Source organism: Mobula birostris, chromosome 16 (genome assembly GCF_030028105.1).
Source record: "Mobula birostris isolate sMobBir1 chromosome 16, sMobBir1.hap1, whole genome shotgun sequence".
NCBI lineage: Eukaryota > Metazoa > Chordata > Chondrichthyes > Myliobatiformes > Myliobatidae > Mobula > Mobula birostris.
In genome coordinates, this window is record NC_092385.1 from 53,147,886 (window position 1) to 53,172,881 (window position 24,996).

Consider the following 24,996-nt stretch of genomic DNA (forward strand, 5'->3'; position numbering starts at 1 on the left):
TTTGCAGAGTAAACATGGTCTCTTTTACTTGACCTTTTGTCATACTGAGGTGGCTGGATGGACCCAAGTGCAAGACACAGACACTGAAGTACTAGGGACAGGACTAGGATACAGGTCGAGGGCAAGGACATGGACACGAAAACCGGGAACCCAGAACAGGACTGGACAAGAGAGCTAGGAGCCCGGGCTTGGACTCCAAGCCAGAGACTGGACAAGGACCTAGAACCTGGGTCTTGCCTCTGGCTTGGACCCCAGAACTAGGCAAGGATGTGACTTGGCTGGCAGGCAGGACGAGGCTGGAGACTAGAGACTTGAGGCGAGGCTTGGGACCAGAGACTTGAGACTTGGGGTCTTGAAGCTCCTCCTGGGCAGGGCGCGGTACTCCACCTGATGGAGGCAAGGGACAGGAAGGGACAGAACCAACTGCAGGGTAACAGTAATACGGCCTGGCCTACCCGACAGAGGCAAGGGACATGAAGGGACCGAACCAACTGCAGGGTAACGGCAAGATGGCCTGACTTACCCGATGGAGGCAAGGGACAGGAAGGGAGCTAGGTACAGGGTGGCTCCAGGACAAGACTTCAGGCGAGACAAGGCAAGAGTTACCAGCAAGACAAGGCAAGGCTTCAGGCAATGCAAGGCGAGACAAGAGCTTTAGGTGAGGCGAGAGTTACCGGCAAGACAAGGCAAGGCTTCAGGCGAAGAAACAGAAGGCAGGGGAAGGGATACAAGGAGTAAGGACAAGAACAATCCAGCAGCCACACCCTGGACTCTGGAGGTATTTTGCAGCCAGCCCCAATGAGAATCAGCTGCCTCAATTAGTGCTCGACAGGAACAGAAACAGGGTAGACAGGAAAACCTGGAGCAAGGGTCGATGGACCGGACCATGAACCGGAATGCGGACTTCACGGACTGGACCATGACACCTTTGGGGAAAGCAGGGCATGGAGGGTGCGACAGGCACAGCCTGCTGTTGCACAGATTAGAATGAAAACAGAAAATACTGGACGTACTCAGAAAGTCAGGCTGTGGGAAGAGAAATGGGGTTAATACTGCAGGTTAAAGTTAGATGGAGGGGCAGGTAGTGTTGAGGAAACAATGAGTCCACAAAAGATTTTGACAGATGAGCAGAATGGCCAAAGAAGTGGTAGATGGAATACAATGTGGGAAGGTGTACGGTCATACACTTTGGTATAAGGTATAACGCGTAGACTGTTTTCTCAAATGAGGAGTGAATTCTGAAATTGGGGTGCAAAGGTACTTGGGAGTCCTAGTGCAGGATTTCTAAACATTGACTTGCATGTTGAGTTGGTAGTAAGGAAGGCAAATGCAATGTTAGCATTCATTTCAGAATCAGGTTCATTATCACTGGTATGTGATGTGAAATTTGTTAACTTAGCAGCAGCAGTTCCATGCAATACATAATCTAGCAGAGGAAAAAAATACTAAGTAAAATAAAACAATAAATAAACAAGTAAATCAATTATGTATATGAATAGATTTTTAAAAATACGTGCAAAAACAGAAATACTGTATATCAAAAAAAAAGTGAGGTAGTGTCCATTTAGAGGGGAAGAAGCTGTTCCTGAATCGCTGAGTGTATGGCTTCAGGTTTCTGTACCTCCTATCTGATGGTAACAGTGAGAAAAAAGCATGCCCTGGGTGCTGGAGGTCCTTAATAATGGACGCTGCCTTTCTGAGACACTGCTCACTATACATGTCCTGGATACTTTGTAGGCTACTGCCCAAGATGGAACTGACTAGATTTACAACTTTCTGCAGCTTCTTTTGGTCCTGTGCAGTAGCCCCTCCATACCAGACAGTGATGCAGCCTGTCAGAATGCTCTCCACAATACAACTATAGAAGTTTCTGAGTGTATTTGTTGACATGCCAAATCTCTTCAAACTCCTAATAAAATATAGCTGCTGTCTTGTCTTCTTTATAGCTACATTGATATGTTGGGATTAGGTTAGATCCTCAGAGACCTTGACCGCCAGGAATTTGAAGCTGCTCACTTTCTCCACTTCTGATCCCTCTGTGAGGATTGGTATGTGTTCCTTCGTCTTACCCTTCCTGAAGTCCACAGTCAGCTCCTCCACCTTACTGACGTTGAGTACCAGGTTGTTGCTGCAACACCACTCCACTAGTTGGCATATCTCACTCCTGTACGCCCTCTGATCGTTACCTGAGATTCTACCAACAATAGTTATATTGTCAGCAAATTTGTAGATGGTATTTGAGCTATGCCTAGCCACACAGTCATGTGTATACAGAGAGTAGAGCAGTGGGCTAAGCACACACCCCTGACGTGTGGCAGTGTTGATCGTCAGCGAGGAGGATATGTTATCGTCAATCCGCGCAGACTGTGGTCTTCCAGTTAGGAAGTTAAGGATCCAATTGGAGAGGCCCAGGTTCTGCAACTTCTCAGTCAGGATTATGGGAATAATGGTATTAAATGCTGAGCTATAGTCAATGAACAGCATCCTGACATAGGTGTTTGTGTTGTCCAGGTGGTCTAAAGCCGTGTGAAGAGCCATTGAGATTGCGTCTGCTGTTGACCTACTGTGGCGATAGGCAAATTGCAATGGGTCCAGGTCCCTGCTGAACTCCTTGCAGGAGCTCATTCTAGTGATGACCAACCTCTCAAAGCATTTCATCACTGTCGATGTGAGTGATAGTCATTAAGGCAGCCCACATTATTCTCCTTAAGCACTGGTATAATTTTTGCTTTTTTGAAGAAAGTGGGAACTTCCGCCCATAGCAGAGAGAGTTTGAAAATGACCTTGAATACTCCTGTAAGTTGCTTGGCACAGGTTTTCAGAGCCTGACCAGGTACTCCATCGGGACCTTCTGCCTTGCGAGGATTTACTCTCTTTAAAGACAGTCTAACATTGGACTCTGAGACAGAGGTCACAGGGTCTGCAGCAGGGATCTTCACAGCTGTAGTCGTGATCTCCCTTTCAAAGCGTGCATAGAAGGCATTAAGTTCATCTGATAGTGAAGCATCACTACCATTCATACTATTGGGTTTCACTTTGTAGGAAGTAATGCCTTGCAGACCCTGCCAGAGTTACCTTGCATCTGATGTCGCCTCTAACCTCGTACAAAATTGTCTTGAAATTGTCTCTTCGCCCTTGACATAGCCCTCTGCAAATCATACCTGGTTTTCTGGTACAGGCCTGGGTTGCCAGACTTGAATGCCACAGATCTAGCCTTCAGCAGATGACATACCTCCTGGTTCATCCATGGCTTTTGGTTTGGGAATGTACAGTAAGTCTTCGTTGGCACACTCTCATCCACACAGGTTTCCAGAGGACTAGAATATTAAAGTAAGGATGTAATGCTGAGGCTTTATAAAACATTGGTTAGACCACATTTGGAGTATTATTAGCAGTTTTAACTAAGAACAGATGTGCTGGCATCAGAGAGGATCCAGAGGAAGTTTATAAGAATTATCCCAGGAATGAAAAGGTTAACATGTGAGGAGCATTTGAATGCTCTGGGTCTGTACATGCTGGAGTTTCGAAGAGTGAGGGGGGATCTCACTGAAACAAATATTGAAAGGTCTAGGTAGAATGGAGAGGATGTTTCCAATAGTGTGAGAGTCTAGAACCAGAGGGCACAGCCTCAAACTCCCTTTAGAACAGAACCAAGGAATTTCTTTACCCAGAGGTGGTGAACCTGTGGAATTCATTGCCACAGACAGCTGCGGAGGCCAAGTCACTGGACATATTTAAAGCGGAGGTTGATAGATCCTTGATTAATAAGGGCATTAAAGGCTACAGGGAGAAGGCAGGAGAATGGGGTTGAAAAGGAATTTGAATCAGCTGTGATGGAATGGTGGTGCAGACTCAATGGGCCAAATGGCCTAATTCTGCTCCAATGTCTTGTACTCAAAAACCTTTCATCAGAGTGGGGAGGGAGAGAGAGAAGTTTAGTGTACAGCCCATCCAGATGAGGTATGTCTCTGACAGGGTATAACTGGGTTATAAATTATACACAAGGTTATATGGTCAATGAATGGGAGCTTTCAAGAGAGTGAAAAGGTAGACAAAAGAATGTTGGACTTGTGAAATACAGAGCAGGAAGACATTCCCGGCAGGTCACGCCCAGGGAGGGTTGAAGCACAAACAAGCTGAAATACTACAGGTGGGTGACTGATACAGACAGGGAAATCAAGGTACGGAATTCAGTATTAAATGCATTTGGTCGCAGTGTTCCCAGATGGAAGATGAGGTGCTGTTCCTCGGGTTTGTGCTGGGCCACATTGTAGCAGTACAAGAGTTCACAGACCAATGAGTCGGAATGAGAGTGGGATGACCATCAGCCATCAGAGTAGAATTAGGCCATTCCGTCTGTTAAGTCTGCTCCACCACTCGATCATGGCTGATTTATTATTCCCCTCCACGCTTTCTCCTGCCTTCTCCCTGAAGCTTTTGACATGCTTGCTAATCAAGAACCTATCAACCTCTGCTTTAAATATACCCAATGACTTGGCCTCCACAGCTGTATGTGGCAATGAATCCTACAGGTTCACCACCCTCTGGCTAAAGAAGTTCTTTCTTATCTCCATTCTAATGGGACGTCCTATTCTGAGATAATACCCTCTGTCCCTCTCCACGTCCACTCTTATCTATGGAGCATAAAGGTGGCGAGCAATGGGGAGATAACTTCAGCATTGTCCTGCACACTGAACATAGGCATCTAATCTGTAGGTGTGCATTTCCGACACCTCCCTCCCCTTTCTCGATTTCACTGCCTCTATCTCCGAAGACAGCTTATCCGCCGATGTCTATTATGAACTCACTGACTCTCAGAGCTACCTGGACTGTACCTCGTCACACCCTGTTATTTGTTTAAAATAAGCCACACCCTTCTCTCAATTCACCCGTCTCTGCTGCCCATCTGCTCTCAGGATGAGGCTTTTCATTCTAGAACGAAGGAGATGTCCTCCTTTTCCAAAGACAGGGGCTTCCCATCTTCCACCATCAACGCTGCCCTCAACCGTATCTCTTCCATTTCATGCATATCCGTTTTTACCCCACCATCCCGCCACTCTACCAGGCATAGGGATCAGCTTGTCCTCACCTGCCACCCCACCAGCCTCCGTGTCCAGCATGTAATTCTCCGAAACTTCTGCCACCTCCAAGGGATCCCAGCACCAAGCGCATCTCCCCTCTCCCCCTCCCACCCCCGCACTTTCTGCTTTGCACAAGGATCGCTCCCTACGCGACTCCCTTGCCCCTCCTCACTGATCTCCCTCCTGACACTTACCCTTGCAAACAGAACAAGTGCCGCACCTGATCCTACACCTCCTCCCTCACCACCATTCAGGGCCCTAAACAGTCCTTCCAGGTGAGGCGACACTTCACCTGTGAGTCTGCGGGGGTCATATACTGTGTCCGGTGCTCCCGGTGCGGCCTCCTGTGAGACCCGACGTAGATTGGGAGTCTGCTTCGCCGAGTACCTATGCTGCATCCGCCAGAACAAGCAGGATCTCCCAGTGGCCACCCATTTTAATTCCACTTCCCATTCCCATTCCGATACGTCCATCCATGGCCTCCTCCACTGTAGTGATGAGGCCACACTTAGGTTGGAGGAACAACACCTTGTGTTCCGTTTGGGTAGCCTCCAACCTGATTGCATGAACATCGATTTCTCAAACTTCCGGTAATGCCCCCCCACTTCACCATTTCTCATCCCCTTTTCCCTCTCTCACCTTATCTCCTTGCCCGCCCATCGCCCCCCTCTGGTGCTCCTCCCCCCTTTTCTTTCTTCAATAGCCTTCTGTCTCCTTCGCCAATCAACTCCCCAGCTCTTTGCTTCATCCTTCCCCCTCCGGGATTCGCCTATCGCCTTGTGCTTCTCCCCCCCCCCGCCTTTTAAATCCACCTCAGCTTTGTTCTCTCCAGTCCTGCCGAAGGGTTTCGGCCCGAAACGTCGATTGCACTCTTTTTCCAAGACGCCACTTGACTTGCTGAGTTCCTCCAGCATTTTGTGCGCCTTGACCTTGTCTGCATTTCTTTTTTTCCCCTGATGTAGAGGAGACCACATTGCGAGCACGAACTGCAGTACACAGGATTGGAAGAAGTGCAGGTGATTGGCAGCTTCCACCTGGAAAGACTGTTTGTGTTTCCTGGATGGTGGGAAGAGGTGAAAGGGGCGGGGGCCGCACTCTCTGCTGGAAAGACTGTTTGTGTTTCCTGGATGGTGGGAAGAGGAGAAAGGGGCGGGGGCCGCACTCTCTGCGGTTCTGAAGTGGCTGGCTGATGGGAACGGAAGAGCGGACCAAAGTCACAGTGCCCTGTGAAAAGATGAAAGAGGAGAAGGACCGGAGTCTCAGTTAGTATGTGTGTTTCACTCTTCACCAATGCTACCCATCTCGCCGTTGGGCGTCCAGGACCAGTTATCACTACCACAAGGGCAATGTGCCAGAGTAAAGGTTTGAATGGATAGTGGACGCGTACCGGGCTGGGTGTGTACAGTAGCATTTACTTTCCAGTCATCGCATGTCCGATCATACTTTCTGTCCAGTGAAATACATTTAACGTCTTCTGATGTTAGGAGCGCACCTTGTGCACATCACTCTCAGTGTAATAGCGGGATAATCTGGGGCTGACCTTGGTTGAGCAATAGATATTCCGGGAGGTATCATGAGACATTAATCATGAGAAGAGTGCGACATGCGTGCGCCCTTCCTGATCTCATGCAATTCCAGCCCGCACCCCGCCACAATTCATCTCACCAAAAAGGGAAATAATTATACTTCAGGCCAGCTACCAGCGAGGAAATGTTTGGATCTCGAATTGATCATCTCCGATGCGGTTTGACACATTGGGCATGTGAAGGAGTGTTGGTGTCCGTTCTTGTCGCGGGTGTGGGTGCCCAGTCTGTGTGTTTTTAAATTCATTTTACCTCTGGATTGGATTATTGTCTGGAGGCTGTATAATCAAATAGCTGAACCTCCATGCTGTCTAATGTGTTCTGCTTTCATCCAAACCCCGATTGCCTACTGCGCCAAACCCCCTTTCTGCGTTGCTTCTGTTTTCTAACTGAGGGCCTGTCCATAGGGGTTGTTGGATGAGTTTGGCACGGCAGGGGTTAAAGCTGCTATATTTAGCCGTTGAATACTTAGGAGATGATATCAGTGGCGTTGTACATTAACGACAGGAAGAAGGAGGAGCCGGTATAGATCCCACATTCCCCGCACTTCCTTCTTTGAGCAAATCAGCGCCGGAGATTTGCCGTGTGTGTACTTTCCAATCTCAACGGTTGTGTGAGAGAGAGGATCAAGCGCTCGCTCGCCTGGCGGAGACAATACCAGAGCGTTCACTAGTCACAGTGTGTCCAGGGTTTCGGGTGTGAGGCAGGGTTTTCTCCACGCTACGTGGCTGCTTTGATTTCCCACAACCGTAAATTATTTTTTCTTAAAAAGAGTGAAATACCCCTCCCCCTCGTTCCAGATGACGTGGACCAGCACTAGCAGCAGTGGTTACTGCAGCCAGGAGGAAGACTCGGAATTCGAACAGTTCTTCACAGCCAGGACCTCGTTCATTAAGAAACCCAGGAAGTACAAGGTGGGTTGTGGAGCGCTGAAAGCCGAGGGGGAGAAGGGTTTGGAGGAGGTGGCCGTGAGGGAAAGGGGAAAGAGCTGGTGGAATGAGGAGGGGATCGGCCCGAAGAGAATAGAATTAAAGAGATCGGGAACGGGCTATTCGGCCCGTCATGTCCGCACACGAATTAGTGGGCACCCGTCCATTCTCTGACTAGACGCTTGAACGTTGCCTGTGATGGTACCTTTATCAGTCTTTCTAGGGATTCTAGGTACTTGTCCCTCTCTGACTGAGAAAAATTCCCCCTCGAATCCCAGTCGTCAGCTGAGTAAGCGCTGTCTGTGGAGAGCATTGGGGGTGGGGTGGCTGGTAGGGTGTCCAGATGTATAATCGTTTCATGGTAAGACAGAAACCAAAGAATATCTACCTAACCCTTGACTAACCATCCTTTACCCCATTCCTATCTCCAGCTGCAGTATTTTGGTTAGGTAAAACTGCTGCCCACCGTTGGCTGATCTCATCAGGAGGTCAGGTGGTATACCAGCAGACTGGTCATAAACCACTCAACAAATTTTTCTTTGCGTATGCATGTCTCTCTGTCTTTCTCTTTCTCTGTCTCTGTCTCACTGTCGCTCACGCACGCACTTCTAGAGCTGGCTGATTCTGTGCCTTCTAGGTTTTATTTTCATTGAAACTTTCAGTAAAACTTCCAGTAGGACTTGCCAAGACCAGTTCCCGTTCACTTTGAATTTACAAAGTTACTACGTATCAGTGAAACTAAAGCTCATAGACGGTCCTAATTGAGGATTCCGTTTCAAGCACAACCCAGCAAGAGCTAGAGGTCTGTTTGCACTGAGGATTCCATGTGATGCCTGGGTATAGCACTGAGCTCCACACTGCAACTCAATTATGATTGATTTTTCTTGGGCCACTCTCCACTCACGAAGCACCATTTACAGTGATTCATTTAAATAACACATTTTCATGAATATGGCTGTTCAGCAAATATTAAAGCCAACTCGAGGCCTTTCAACTAACACAGAAAACAATTTATATTTATGTAGTGACTTGCATGGAAGTCAATATGTTCCATACAGGTAGCAACACACAAAATGCTAGAGGAATTTAGCAGGTCAGGCAGCATCTATGAAGGGAAATATACAATCGATGATTCAAGCTGAGACCCTTCATTGGATTGGAAAGAAGAGGGCAGAAGTCAGAGTAAAGTTTTTGTGAGGGGTGCAGTGGGAGCTAGCTGTTGATAGGTGAATCCAGGTGAGAGTGGGAAGATGGGTAGGTGGGAATGAAGTGAGAAGCTGGGAGATGATAGGTCGAAGAGGCCAAGGGCAGAAGATAGAATCTGAAAGGAGAGTGCAGTGGACCATGGAATGAAGGGAAGGTGGTTTGTGTGATGCCCAGGTCGTGGCCCACGCTTTTCTTCAATGTTCGTTGTAAATGATGGAGTTACGGGAGAGACGCAGCAGAATCTACAGTTGGGTTGAGTTTTCCAATCCAGGCAATCGACTTGCAAACGTTTCGTCACCATATGAGGAGATATCATCAGCACCCTGTTCACTGATTGAGTCTCCTCGAATGGTATTGAAACATTTGGAAGTAGATTGCCAAGGTAAGCGAACAACTCATTTCAACCATCATACACCTGAGCTACACATTTTCCAAGTTATTTCCAGAAACTACAGTATATTATATAGGTGTGGTGAAAAGCTCTTGCTTGCATACCACATAGGCAGATTATTCTGTACATAAGTTGATTGCTATAGTGTAAAGGAAAGCTATACAGAACATAGTGTTGCAATTGTAGGGAAAGTACAGTGCAGGTAGACGAAAATACAAGAGCCACAACAAGGCAGATTGGGAGATCATGGGTTCATTCTTCAGTATATGAGAGATCTGTGCAAGAGCCTGATAACAGTGCAGTAGTTGTCCTTGCTCTCAAATGCTTACATCTTCAGGGAGGGGTTGGCTTGGCTGCTTTCCTGAGGCTTCTTCACACTATCCTTTCTGTTTCTCCCCGAGACCCTCTGCTGGTTGCACTGTTAACTCCCCTTGCCCCAAATGCCGCAGTCCCGCCTTCCAAACTACTTGAATGTTCAGTCTCACAATCATGTCCCCTGTATCAGCTAATTAAAAACTATGAAAAGCTATGTGGAACTGGCTGCCTTGGTTTGGGGGTGGGACCAACCACATCCAGTGATGAAACTGTTGATCCTGGAGTGAGGTCATTTTCACCTGGAGCTTTTTGTTAATCCCTACAGCGTTAAATAGTTTGTCTTTTGTTCGTTTCCTCTCCAACCTCCCCGACTAAGAGTTCACACTATTCCTGAAATAATTGATCGGATGTGTATCAGTAGAACATGGCAGTGCCAAATCTACTTCAAGCACTAAGCAAGGGTGTATGATAGCAGACAGCCGCAGGGTGTTCCACGTGGACTACCCATCCCCTACTTGTAATGTGATGATCTAATGACAGAGTCAGCAGGAAGCACGGGAGGGTGGGAAGTTTGTGGACCAAAGGCCAGTGGTAAGAATTAAGTGCACCCTGCTGGTCATTCCTTATCTTGGCTTCCTTCCTTCCTCCCCCCTCCCATGTTCTGGGAAAATTCAGATTTCCTTCACATTTTTCTTCAAGATATTCAATTTCTTGCAAAAAAAACAAGTTTTGATTTGCATACTACCCATTCTTGCACCTCTGGGTATATTTTATCTCCCCACCCTCCTGTTACATTTTTCATTGTCTGGACCCATGTCCTGTTCCACAGGGTGGTCTTTCAGTTCTACATTATAACAAATTCAATGGTCCCCTCACACCAGAACTCTGAACCAGTGTGCCTAGTTCCTTGCTTTACAATTCTGACTGATTTCACTTTTATATTCTTTCTTTGGAAAAGTTACTTGGAGTTTAAAGGTCCAATCACTGTGAATAAATAAAATGAGCAAGTTTAAAAATTTGATCTATCTTGTGGATTAAGTCTGTCAGTAGAAAATGACAGAGTTAATTCTTTGGACTGTGTGTGTTCAAAGTTAGAAGTTCAAATTAAATTTATTATTATTGTGTATATACTACCTTGAGATTCATTTTCTTGCCGCAAAAAAGAATTTTATGAAAAGCTGTATTTAAACAGACAAAGACTAATAAACAACCAATGTGCAAAAGAAGACAAACTGCAAATAAAAAGCAAAACTGAGAATGTGATTTGTAAATAGTCCTTGAAAGTGAGTCTGTAGGTCGTAGAATCAGTTCAGAATCAATTTGGAATAGTTACCTGAAGATTGTAGGGTAATAACTGTTTCTGAACCTGGTGGTGTAGGACATAAGACCTTCTACATGATGGTAGTAGTGAGAGGAGGGCATGGCCTGGGTGCTTTGCATCTTTGATGATGGATGCTGCTTTGTTGTGGCAGCGCACCATATAGATCTCAGTGCTGGAGGAACTCTGTAGGTGAGGCAGCATTTACAGAGGGGAAGAAACGGTCGACGATTCAGGCCGAGACCCTTCATGTGGTGGGGAGAGCTTTGCCTGTGATGGGCAGGGTTATACCCACCACTATCTGCAGCCTTCCCTATTCCTGGGCATTGGTGCAGCACGTACAAATATTTGTTTCTGTCATGCTGGATTTCTCACTTAACCTTAATAAGCACTAGATCTCTTTCACAGTGTTCACAAATCTGCATATCATACTTCCAAAACTTGCTTCTACAGTCTAATAGCATCTAGTGCTTTCCTACCTTGAACACTTGGGATACCTTTGAGCATAATGAAGACAACAATCGGATGTAATGGCAAAGGATTTGTATTGTTGAGGTTATTCCTTTGTTAATTTCAAAAATAAACATTTTCCATTATAAATTTATATAAAAAGAATAACAGTACAAACAAACCCCTTTATGTTCTTAGTGCCGATTAGTCAACATACTCAATGTTGATGATTCTGTGCATATTTACCATTGCCAGTCGTGTGGCTCCTAGGGTGATAAACCCTCTTGTTTTTGAGGAGCTTCCAAACCCTTCAATGTCAAATGGCAGAAGGAGTCTCACCCGTAGCCACACAAGAAGTCTGTAATGCTGTAAATCTAGACCAAAGACCAGCCATTCTCGTTCTTCTTTCCATTCCCACTCTGACATGTGAAAGGAAGTACTGGCGTTATTAAGGAACATAAAGGTGGATAAGTCTCCGGGTCCTGACGGGATATTCCCTAGGAACTTGAGGGAAGTTAGTGGGGAAATAGCAGGGGCTCTGACAGAAATATTTCAAATGTCATTAGAAACGGGGGTGGTGCCGGAGGATTGGCGTATTGCTCATGTTGTTCCATTGTTTAAAAAGGGCTCTAAGACTAAACCTAGCAATTATCGGCCTGTGAGTTTGACGTCAGTGGCGGGTAAATTGATGGAAAGTATTCTTAGAGATGGTATATAATGTTATCTGGATAGACAGGGTCTGATTAGGAACAGTCAACATGGATTTGTGCGTGGAAGGTCATGTTTGACAAATCTTATTGAATTTTTTGAAGAGGTTACTAGGAAAGTTGACGAGAGTAAAGCGGTGGTTGTTGTCTATATGGACTTCAGTAAGGCCTTTGACAAGGTCCCACATGGAAGGTTGGTTAGGAAGGTTCAATCGTTAAGTATTAATATTGAAGTAGTAAAATGGATTTAGCAGTGGCTGGATGGGAGACACCAGACAGTAGTGGTGGATAACTGTTTGTCAGATTGGAGGCTGGTGACTAGTGGTGTGCCTCAGGGATCTGTACTGGGACCAATGTTATTTGTCATATACATTAATGATCTGGATGATGGGGTGGTAAATTAGATGAGTAAGTATGCAGATGATACTAAGGTAGGTGGAGTTGTGGATAATGAAGTAGGTTTTCAAAGCTTGCAGAGAGATTTAGGCCAGTTAGAAAAGTGGGCTGAAAGATGGCAGATGGAGTTTAATGCTGATAAATGTGAGGTGCTACATTTTGGTAGGACTAATCAAAATAGGACATACATGGTAAATGGTAGGGCATTGAAGAATGCAGTAGAACAGAGAGATCTAGGAATAATGGTACATAGTTCCCTGAAGGTGGAATCTCATGTGGATAGGGTGGTGAAGAAAGCTTTTGGTATGCTGGCCTTTATAAATCAGAGTATTGAGTATAGGAGTTAGGATGTAATGTTGAAATTGTACAAGGCATTGGTGAGGCCAAATTTGGAGTATTGTGTACAGTTTTGGTCACTGAATTATAGGAAAGATGTCAACAAAATAGAGAGAGTACAGAGAAGATTTACTAGAATGTTACCTGGGTTTTATCACCGAAGTTACAGAGAAAGGTTGAACAGGCTGGGTCTTTATTCTTTGGTACGTAGAAGGTTGAGGGGGGACTTGATAGAGGTATTTAAAATTATGAGGGGGATAGATAGAGTTAACGTGGATAGGCTTTTTCCATTGAGAGTGGGGGAGATTCAAACAGGAGGACATGAGTTGAGAGTTAAAGGGCAAAAGTTTAGGGGTAACATGAGGGGGAACTTCTTTACTCAGAGAGTGGTAGCTGTGGAACGAGCTTCCAGCAGAAGTGGTTGAGGCAGGTTCGATGTTGTCGTTTAAAGTTAAATTGGATAGATATATGGACAGGAAAGGAATGGAGGGTTATGGGCTGAGTGCAGGTCGGTGCAACTAGGTGAGAAAAAGGGTTCGGCACGGACTAGAAGGGCTGAGATGGCCTGTTTCTGTGCTGTAATTGTTATATGGTTATATGTCTGTTCCTAGCCTCTGTTACTGCTAAGTTGAGACTAGACACAGATTAGAGGAACAACACCTCATTCCATTTAGATAGATAGATAGATTTGGTAGTCTCCAACCTGATTGTATGAACAACCGCCCCCACAATCTCTTTCTCTCTTCTGGACCAGATCCAGAATAGAGTGAGTCAGTACGTGAGGGACTGGGCGGGGAGGGATTTGGCACTTACCAGGCCAAAGTACTGCACTGGAGGCCTAACTGCAGAATCTCAAGCTGAGCTGTCATATGAAATAATTCTTTCTACTCAGTCTGAAGTGTAACACAAATGAACTGGCTGCCTACCTGCTGGATTCTTGTTTGCTTCCATGTTTTAAGCTTGATTTGGGTTCTTGAACATAGTGATTTCATTTACTCCACAATTGCCTCTGGGCTGTTAACTGACTAGGGTCTCAGGGGTTCCCAAACTTGCCTAATGGTAAGGCTCCATGGCATTAAAAAAGTTGGGAACGCCTGGACTAGACCATAAACTCAAGAATTCCCTCTTTAGCCCTTGTCACTTTTCTGCCTCCTTTTATAAATATCTACTACCGTGTTCACCTTTCTCATTTTCATATTATGATTTTAGCGTTAAGTTTAGCCTGGTAATGTTTCTATAAAGGACCTTCAGTCATCTTACAGCCTCAAAGATGCAAGTTGTTCGGGGGGTCTTGGAAAATTAGCTCTTCATGTGCTCCATGCACTGGGGTGTAGCTTTGGACTTCCAGTGCCACTCACCAAAACACACTTGGGTTTGCTTTGTAAGCGTGCTGTGAGTCGAGCAATGATGCCTTCTGAGACCACGTAGTGAACAGGATGTGGCTTTTCCATTTGATAATGGACCCTCCGGGAATTGTTTGACACATCCTGAACACATGGGCAGAAACTGCCAAGCAATCCTTTTCCTTCCTGAATCCTTCAGCTGTTGATTTAATTTTAGCACGAGCACAGAAGATAGGCAAGCGTTCCCCACAACTAATTTGGAATTGTAAACACGAGATTCTGCAGATGCTGTAAATCCAGAGTAATACTAGAGAAACTCAGTAGGTCAGGCAGCATCCATGGAGAGGAATGAACAATTGACGCCAAGTTCCTCCAGCATTTTCTGTGTGTTAATTTAGAACTGTGAAGTCTCTGCATGGTTTTTGAATGAGCATGTTTTTGTTGGTAGTTGGTAGGCCTCTGATGCATCACGTGCCCCATTCTCCACTGCGGTCACTGTCACCATTGCTATGAATGAGTTTTCCTTGACTACAGATCAGATAGATGAGTGCAGGTCACTGTGGCTCAGCTCGTAAAGTCACTGCCTTACGCAGCAATGGATCCAAGTTCAATACTGACCATCTGTGTGTGTGTGCATCTTCTGCCTTGGGTACTCTGCTTTCTCCTCTTCCCCAAAGATCTGCAGGTTGGTAGGTGAACTGACCACTGTAAATTTCCCTTCAGTGGGGGACGTGAGAATATGGAGAGAATAAAAAATAGCATTAGTGGTTGATGTGTGGACTTGGGCCAAAGCGCCCACTTCCATGCTGCGGCACCCTCAGACTTTGAAAGGCTCCTTTGATCCCACCAAAGTGAAGCTGTGGTTACCATCAATTAGTACGTATGAACATTCCTGTGACGGGTGGTGGCAAAAGCAGTTGTGGATGTCTCCCCAGTCCTTTTCAGATCTTTACTTTTTTATGATATACTGCTCTTAACCTCTTGTCACATTCTTTGGCTCTTAAAGTTTTTAAACTGGGGTGTTGGTATGGTAGGGGGTAAATTGTTGGACCAGCAACAGAGTTCTGGACCACTGGTCCAGTCAGAGACATTGAGTTCAAATCTCACCATGGCAGCTGGGGAATTACATTCATGTGCATAAATAACTCTGGAATCAGGAGGATAAAGTCCCGTTTCTGTTATTTTAGACCATAAGACATAGGAACAGAATTGGGCCATTTAGCCCATTGAGTCCGCTCCGCCATTCGATCACAGCTCATTTATTATCGCTCTCATTCCCATTCTCCTGCCTTCTCCCTGTAACCTTTGATGTCCTTACTAATCAAAAACATATCAACTTCCACTTTAAATATACTCAATGACAATTCGACCCCTTCTATACCTCCTCAATTTAAAAATTGTCAGAGAGCCAAAGAATGTGACAAGAGGTTAAGAGCAGTATTTCGTAAAAAGTAAAGATCTGAAAAGGACTGGGGAGACATCCACAACTGCTTTTGCCACCACCCGTCACAGGAATGTTCGTACGTACTAATTGATGGTAACCACAGCTTCACTCTGGTGGGATCAAAGTCCTCGGGTGCCACAGCTTGGAAATGGGCACCTGGGTCCAAGTCCGCATCAACCACTTGTCCTGCTGGGAAGAAATACATATTCCTTTGCCTAAATAAATAAATTATGTTTCTTTAGAAGCAGACTGGGCACTTTGATACATTAAAGTGGCTATAAAAATTGTAGCCAGTGTGTTGGTAAGATTGTTTACTAAATATCAAATTTTAATAGGTAAGCCTTTTTAACCATCAAAGGCTACTTTACTTTCTCTGAGCACTTACATGTTAAACATGAGAAGGGTTTACCATTGACAAGTAGAACATAAGAAACAGGTAGAAGTAGGTAATTGTGACCCGACTGCCTGCTCCAAGATGCCGTGTATGTGACTGACGGAATTGGTCAAATGACAACTAGATAAACCACCACATTTAGATCTCAAACCAATGTGCATATGAAAATTGGAATTGTAAAGTGAATGAAAGCAACATCTCCCACCCTCTTCCCCACATCCCTTTCTGTACCTGCCTTGTGATGGGTTAATGAAGGTTGTGTATAATTAAAGTTTCCCTGCTATTCTCCAGGATGAATACATTAATTGGGAGAAACAGGTCCTTACACGTGATGAAATCGAATCCAAGGTTAAAGAGTACAACTCACAGATCAACAGTGATCTCATCATGACCCTGGTAAGTTAACAAGTGATGTGTGATTATACCTTGATCATAAGCGGCAATTTTTTTTAAAGTCAAATTTCTAACAATATTTTAGGGGTAACTTCACCATATTGAATGTAACAGTGTAAGTGGGGACTCAACGCCTTTTAAAACAATCAGTAATTGCCAATAAACCCAGTAGTGTCTTGTTCCCAAAAATGAATAGGCTTTTATTGGATAGTATTTGCCACCCATTATTATAACTTGGCAGCTTTCTTGTGCTTCTGCATCTCATTAGTGAATAGGCATTCTTTTATGACTTGCATTACTTTGATATGGTGGAGAACATGAGATAAAAACTTTGTATTAGTGGTTAAATAGTCCCCATTCATATCTGTGTTTTGTCTTTAGCCTTTTAATGTGCTTTTTTACTGTGTTTCTCACTCGGGTGGGGATATTTACTACTTCTCTGTCCTGGGCATTGCCTGTCCTAAAATGCAGGGTAGCAGCAGAGGGTGGAGGAGGTTGCATTAGTCTCCTTCTTCCACTGATGCCAGAATTTCCTCCCACTCTCCACTGAACTAGCTGGGCTTGTCTGATATAATCTTGCGGCTGATTCTGCCTGACAGCCTTTTTCATTGCTGCTTACATCAGCACAGGGACATCCACTGTTAACAGGGCCCCTGAAACTAACCTGAAGATGAAGTACACCACGTAACGTCCATCCAATGTGACAATGATAATTTGGGCCCTCTGGCTTGCTCTGCCATGTTACCAGTGTGTGCTCACATGGATGAACTAAATTAACTTGCTTTTTTAGTTATTGCTTCGTTGTGATTTTTATGTCCTCTCCCTGGCTTCACAGAAGCCAGAGAGGTGGTAGAAAGTTGCCTCTCTGACTGAAGGCCTATAGCTAGTGGTGTGCTGCAGGGATCTGTGCTGGGTTTGTTGTTGTTTGCCATCTCTATCAATAATTTGGATGATAATGTAGTAAATTGGATCAACAAATTTACAGATAACACCACAAAAATGGGCTGAAAAATGGCAGATGGAATTTAATGCAGACAAGTGTGAGGTGTTGCACTTTGGGAGGACAAAACAGGGTAGGTCTTACACAGTAAATGGTAGGGCAATGAGGAGAAGGATCTGGGAATACAAATCCATTATTCATTGAAAGTGACATCACAGGTAGATAGGGTTGTAAAGACCTTCATAAATCAAAGTATTGAGTACAAGAGTTGGGATGTTATGTTGAAGTTGTATAAGACATTGGTGAGGCTTAATTTGGAATACTGTGTGCATTTCTGGTCACCTACCTACAGGAATGATGTAAATAAGATTGAAAGAGTACAGAGAAAATTGACAAGGATGTTGTCGAGACTTGAGGATCTGAGTTATAGGGAAAGATTGAATAGGTTTGGACTTCATTCCCTGGAGTGTAGGAGAATGAGGGGAGATTTCATAGGAGTATACAAAATTAAGAGAGGTATAGACAGGGCAAATACAAACAGGCTTTTCCACTGAGGTTGGGTGAGACTAGAACTACAGGTCATAGGTTAAGGGTGCAAAGTGAAATATTTAAGGGGGAATGAAACGAGCTACCTGTGGAAGCGATAGATATGGGTTTGATTTCAGCATTAAAGAGAAATTTGGATAAGTACATGGATAGGGAGGGGTATGGAGAGCTATGGTTTTGGTGCATATCAATGGGACTAAGCAGAATCATGGCTTAGCATTGACTAAGTGAGTTGAAGGGCCTGTTTCTGTGTAGCAGTGCTCTAGACCTTAGAAGTACAGTCATTAGCTCGAGTTTCATAGACTTTCCTTGCCTTTCAATACCTCAAATGCCTGCTCATTGTTGTTAAGTTGGCATAGTTAATAACAACCAGCGAGCAACATCACAACCAAATGGTACCTCAGCAGAAGTTGGTGGATTGCTGGAGCAAAATCAGCCTAGAAAAAATGAGCCTGCGATCCAAGCTTTGCTTCAGCGTGGATAAGGACAGAGTGCACGATGTAAATGTGACAATTGACAGCTCTGACTTTTCTCACTTCCATCACCTCCACAGAACAGCGACGGTACATACACCGGGTTCATAAAGGTGCAGCTGAAGTTGGTAAGGCCAATCTCTGTCTCTGCAAACACGAAGCCTCAGTCAATTTACGACGCCAAGAAAGCAGCAACGCCAGCACGGCCGCAGTCGATAAAGCGCCGCACGTCCTTCTACCTCCCGAAGGACACCGTAAAGCACTTGCACATCAGCAGCCACACAAAGGCCAGTGAGGTGATCAAAGCACTGCTCAACAAGTTCATGGTGGTGGATAATCCCCGCAAGTTTGCCCTGTTTGAACGGATTGAGAAAGACGATCAAGGTATGTCTATTCAGGAATATTGCTGTCCTCAGGCCAGTTAAGACGTAATACAAGAGATTCTGCAAATGCTGGAAGTATAGCAGAAATATTGCCATTCACGATCTCAGTACATCCCAACATGTCTTTCAACCCACGGTATGTTTGACAATGTGATGGGTTGTCCGTCGTATCCGACGACAACAGATTTGTGCATTCCTTCAGCCGCGCAGTTGAGTGTGGGTAATGAATCCAATTTGTGAGTACAGCGGTTGTTTAAAGCGGAGAAGCCATTGAACTGGGGGCAATTCCACTCTCTCGACCTTGAAAGTCCAGGTCCAGTGGTACGAGAAGTCGTCACAGCTGGGGTTGCAGTGGATGACGATGACTTTTTCTGTGCCTTGCTCCCCACAAAGTGTTACGGAACCACCTTCCTGGCCGTTGGATCTCGCTATTGATCTCAGCCGCCCATCCTGCCAGAGCCGATTTCACATGCTAAGGACAGGCATGTCCCTGTCTCACTGGGCTATGAGGCCCACTGGCTACCCCCACCTGCAGCGTGGCTGCTGTCACATGCAAACAACTACTTGGAGTCACAGATGAGAACTGTGTGTCTGGTGGGATCAGAGGGGAGTGCGTCGTCCTAGAATGGAATCAAGCACCTTCAACAGAGGCGCTACCCTTCCCTGGGCACCCCATACACACCACTTGTTACTGTAGGTACACCGGAAATATAGCAACTAATTAGCTCACAGAAACAGCACACAGCATTGTAGTAATGGCAGAGCATCTACTCGGAGATAAATGTTTGCCAGGGGACTGGGGGGGGGGGGGCGCGGGGAGCAGGTTTCCCCTACTTTTCATGGGATTACGTAATTGTCTTTTGCACAGACATGAGAGGGCCTGGGTTTAATTTTTCATTCTAAGGACAGCACCTCCCAGCAGTGGTGCCTTACCCAGTGCTGCAGAGTGTCAGCTAGGTTACGTGCACAAGAATATGGCCCTGCAATTTTCTGAGTCAAAGTGAGTGGGCTGCCCAGTGAGTCAAAGGCATGGAGAAGGAAGATGGCATAGAGGAAGAGGAAAAGGAGATCTGAGCTAAAACCAATTGTCTTCTATAGGGTAAAATAGCATAGTTAATCAAGGCTTGAAATTTCACTTTTCCTTTTCACAACGAGCTTTGCCAGCAGAACGCCCTACCACAGGAGAATCTCTTGGCAGGAAGCCGGGCACTGTTGAGGATATGCAGCTGTAATGCCAAAAGCAGAGCAGCAGATGCCACTTTGTTTTAATATACTAAGTGCAGCTGAGCCAGTGTAGGTATATTCAGCACTCGAAAGAGTCCAGGCATGATCAGGAGTCAAATGGTCATTTCCTGTTCCTAAAAATGCTGTGTTCTGAAATGCATTTAATGACCGATCGTGTCCAGGTAGTTTGCCAATTTGATTAAAATCCTCACGTTCACTTCTATTGAGAGGAAATGCTGACATAAATAGAAATTGGAATTTACTGATACCCTGCCAACTCCAACATAAGGATGTGGTGTTTTGGATCATAGGCTGCACTCTGGAGATTTGGTTAGAATGTATTTCCCGTATCCTCCCTTATAAATGCTTTTTGTTAAAACACTGTGAAGCTAGACTTAGGAAATGCAAACCCTGTACTTTCCCAGCTAGTTTTTGTGTTATGCTGGGTCAATTGTGTTTACAAAAATCTTATGGGCCTTTTATCCATTGGCACTAAAATGACTAACTGGATACTCTGTACCTAGCATTCACTTTCTGTACATATAATCAATCAATATACACACAAGCTTATTTTTTTTATTGTGTTCTTTATGCTTAATGTGTTTATTTTATGCTACATCAGATCCAGAGTAACAATCATTTTGTTCTCCTTTCACTTACGTACTGAAGAATGGCATTAAGTTATTTTGAATCCAATGACACTCAGCTTCGTGGGTGCTTTATCGACAGACATTTGAAACTTCAGATTAAGCAAACTTTTTTAAAATGGACACCATAGTAGCGTAGCAGTTAGCACAACACTATAACAGCTCAGGGCACTGGCGATCAGAGCTAATTCTGGCGGTCTGTAAGGAGTTTGTATGTTTTCCTCCTACAGTCCAAAGACGTACTGGTTGGTAGGTTAATTGGTCATTGTAAATTGTCCTGTGATTAGGCTGGGATTAATTAGGAGGACTGCTGGGTGTTCCAGCTCATTGGGCCCGAAAGGGCTGTCCCACTCTATATATTTAAATAACTTTAAATATACAACTTTCATTAACTGTCATTGAGTTGTCCCCTTGTCACTGGCTAAGTCCTCAATTGCAACCCAGGCCAAACTCCCTATGAAGTTGTACCATTACAGCTCAGAGGCTCATCCTTTGCTTCTTAACTGCAATTTCCCGACTCCAGGATGTTAAGCTGCTGGGTATCGAACCATGTGTCCAGAGTCTGATGCAGTTACTCAGGTTGAAACTGCATGTCCAGACACTGAACGATGAGCATTCAGTGAGTCACTGCTGATGAACAAAGGAATGTAAACAAGGTGGGGGGGAGGGGTTGGGGTGCAAAAGTCACAATGTGGCTGTCTGACTTGAGTGAATATGTTTGATTCACTTTCTGAATATGTGTCATAAAACTTGGCACATAGGAGCATTCGCTCTGCCATCACTCCCTTCTGCTCATAACCAGGGAAGTGGGAGGAGGGATCTTTGCAGTCTTGATTGTATGATTGCGTAATTAAATAAGAAACTTAAAATTTTGCTGCATTTTCTCCTCTGCAGTTTATACTCGGAAACTTTCAGATGATGAACACCCCTTGTACCTGAGGCTGCTGGCTGGGCCAGATGAGAAGATGTTAAGTCTCGTCCTGAAAGAGAATGAGACAGGGGAAGTGAATGTAAGTCAATCTTATGCTGGTAGTTTAGGCGTAAAGTTCCAGATACTTGGCTTAGTTGCAAAATCAGAAGAATTCTAACTAGGTGAAGGATATTTAATAATATTTTGATTACTAATTTAATTGGTTCAGCACAACATTGTGCACCAAAGGGGCCTGCTCTTGTGCTGTTTCGTTCTATGTTCTAATATTAGGTATGGTATTAAACTGGCACCTGACTCAAATCGTCCTTTTTATTTTACCACATTAGATTGGTGCTTAAGAGTGTACAAGTTATATTGTTTAGCAATTATTTTTTAGTAGTACAAACTAATATCCATAGAATATAGGTCAAGGAATTTTGAATCTTGGTCTAAAATTCCAGGAATTAGGGTTGGTAGCATATCTGACTGGTCCTGTAATGTAATTTACAGAGAAAAATGCTTTCTTTACTTGGTCTGACATGCACATGAGTCCAGCCCCCTACGTCAATGTTGACTCCTGACCTTGGGAGTGACCGAGCAATCCAGGCTGTTTTATCAAAACAAGCTGACCGAGGTGATGAAGAAATGCCAACCTTGATGGGTTTATCCTCAACAATAGGAACAAGCTCTGAAATTTCGTGTTCCAGTCTGAGTTGAATGTATAAGATCCAGCCCTCCACTCTCCTAACTTCCTAGTTACCACGGCAGTGGTCCTTGATATGTAATGAACCGCAGGCAATTAGGGAGCTTCAGGTAAAAGAACCCTTAGGAACCAGAGATGACAATATGATTGTGTTCAACCTGAAATTTGATAGGGAGAAAGTAAGGTCTGATGTAGCAGTATTTCAGTGGAGTAAGTGAAACTACAGTGGTATGAGAGAGGAGTTGGCCAAAGTAAATTGGAAGGAGCTGCTGGCAGGGATGTCTGCAGAGCAGCAATGGTGTGCATTTCTGGGAAAAATGAGGAAGGTGCAGGACATGTATATTCCAAAAGTGAAGAATTACTCAAATGACAAAATAGTACAACCATGGCTGACAAGAGAAGTCAAAGCTATTGTAAAAATAAAAGAAAGGGCATATAACAAAGCAAAAATTAGTGGGAAGATAGAGGATAGGGGTTTTAGAAACCTACAGAGAGCAACTAAAAAAATCATTAGAAGGGAAAAAATGAAATATGAAAGCAAGCTAGCAAATAATATCAAAGTGGATAGTAAAAGTTTTTTGAAGTATGCTAAAAATAAAAGAGAAATGAGAGTGGATATAGGACCGCTAGAAAATGAGGGAGAACAGATAATAACGGGGGACAAGGAGATGGCTGATGAACTAAATGAGTATTTTGCATCAGTCTTCGCTGTGGAAGACACTAGCAGTATGCCAGATGTTGTGTGTGAAAGAAGAGAAGTGGGTGCAGTTACTGTTACAAGAGAGAAGGTGCTCAAAAAGCTGAAAGACCTAAAGGTGTAAGTCACCCAGACCAGAGGAACTGCACCTTAGGATTCTGGAAGAGGTAGTGTTAGAGATTGTGGTGGCATGAGAAATGATCTTTCAAAAATTTGGATTTCAGTAAGGCATTTGATAAGGTACCCCATGCAAGGCTTATTGAGAAAGTAAGGAGGCATGGGATCCAAGGGGACATTGCTTTGTGGATCCAGAACTGGCTTGCCCACGGAAGGCAAAGAGTGGTTGTAGACGGGTCATATTCCGCATGGAGGTTGGTCACCAGTGGGGTGCCTCAGGGATCTGTTCTGGGACCCTTACTCTTCGTGATTTTTATAAGTGACCTGGATGAGGAAGTGGATGGATGGGTTAGTAAGTTTGCTGATGACACAAAGGTTGGAGGTGTTGTGGATAGTGTGGAGGGCTGTTACAGGTTACAGCGGGACATTGATAGGATGCAAAACTGGGCTGAGAAGTGGCAGATGGAGTTCAACCTAGGTAAGTGTGAAGTGGTTCATTTTGGTAGGTCAAATATGATTGCAGAATATAGTATTAATGCTAAGACTCTTGACAGTGTGGAGGATCAGAGGGATCTCGGGGTCCGAGTCCATAGGACGCTCAAAGCAGCTACGCAGGTTGACTCTGTGATTAAGAGCGCGTACAGTGTATTGGCCTTCATCAATCGTGGAATTGAATTTAGAAGCCGAGAGGTAATGTTGTAGCTATATAAGACCCTGGTCAGACCCCACTTGGAGTACTGTGCTCATTTCTGGTCGCCTCACTACAGGAAGGATGTGGAAGCCATAGAAAGGGTGCAGAGGAGATTTACAAGGATGTTGCCTGGATTGGGGAGCAGGCCTTATGAGAATAGGTTGAGTGAACTCGGCCTTTTCTCCTTGGAGCGACAGGGATGAGAGGTGACCTGATAGAGGTGTATAAGGTGATGAGAGGCATTGATCGTGTGGATAGTCAGAGGCTTTTTCCTAGGGCTGAAATGGCTGCCACAAGAGGACACAGGTTTAAGGTGCTGGGGAGTAGGTACAAAGGAGATGTCAGGCGTAAGTTTTCTACTCAGAGAGTGGTGAGTACGTGGAATGGGCTGTCAGCAATGGTGGTGGAGGCGGATATGATAGGGTCTTTTAAAAGACTTTTGGATAGGAACATGGAGCTTAGAAAAATAGAGGGCTATAGGTAAGCCTAGTAATTTCTAAGGTAGGGACATGTTCGGCACAACTTTGTGGGCCGAAGGGCCTGTATTGTGCTGTAGGTTTTCTATGTTTCTAAAAATCATTGGACTATGGCATGGTGCCAGAGGACTGGAAAATTGCAAATGTTACTCCACTCTTTAAGAAAGGAGGAAGGCAGCAGAAAGGAAATTATAGGTCAGTTAGCCTGACCTCAGTGGTTGGGTAGATGTTAGAGTCAATTGTTAAGGATGAGGTGATGGAGTACTTGGTGACACAGGACAAGATAGTACAAAGTCAGCATGGTTTCCTTCAGGGAAAATCTTGCCGGATGAACCTGTTGGTATTTGACGAAATTACAAGTGGGATAGATAAAGGGGATGCAGTGGATGTTGTATATTTGGACTTTCAGAAGGCCTCGGACAAAGTGTCACACATGAGGCTGCTTACCAAGTTAAGAGCCCATGGTATTACAGGAAAGTTACTAACATGGTTAGAGCATTGGCTGATTGGTAGGAGGCAGTGAGTGGGAATAAAAGGATCCTTTCTTGGTTGGCTGCCAATGAATAGTGGTGTTCCGCAGGGGTTGGTGTTGGGACCGCTTCTTTTTATGCTGTATATAAACCACTTAGATGATGGAATGGATGGCTCTGTTGTCAAGTTTGCAGATGATATGTAGATTGGTGGAGGGGCAGGTAGTGTTGAGGAAACAGGTAGGATGCAGAAGGACTCAGACAGATTAAGAGAATTGGGCAAGAAAGTGGCAAATGAAATACAATGTTGGAAAATGTATGGCCATGCACTTTGGTAGTAGAAATAAATGTACAGACTTATTTTCTAAATGGGGAGAGAATCCAGGAATCTGAGATGCAAAGGGACTTGGGAGTCCTTGTGCAGAACACCCTG

The 24,996-nt window shown here is 44.7% G+C and overlaps 1 protein-coding gene across 3 annotated transcripts in view; it reads left to right on the forward strand.

Annotated features, from left to right (window-relative positions):
- Window positions 1–24,996, forward strand: part of rassf1 (Ras association domain family member 1) — a 116,268-nt gene that overhangs the window by 87,508 nt on the left and 3,764 nt on the right. For 2 of the 3 annotated variants that reach the window (XM_072280645.1, XM_072280647.1), the window contains 4 exons: window positions 7,465–7,578; window positions 16,185–16,289; window positions 18,326–18,629; window positions 21,394–21,509. In XM_072280645.1, the coding sequence (XP_072136746.1) occupies window positions 7,465–7,578; window positions 16,185–16,289; window positions 18,326–18,629; window positions 21,394–21,509 (639 nt within the window). The remainder of the gene's footprint in view (window positions 1–7,464; window positions 7,579–16,184; window positions 16,290–18,325; window positions 18,630–21,393; window positions 21,510–24,996) is intronic. The other variant, XM_072280646.1, reaches the window with a different exon arrangement.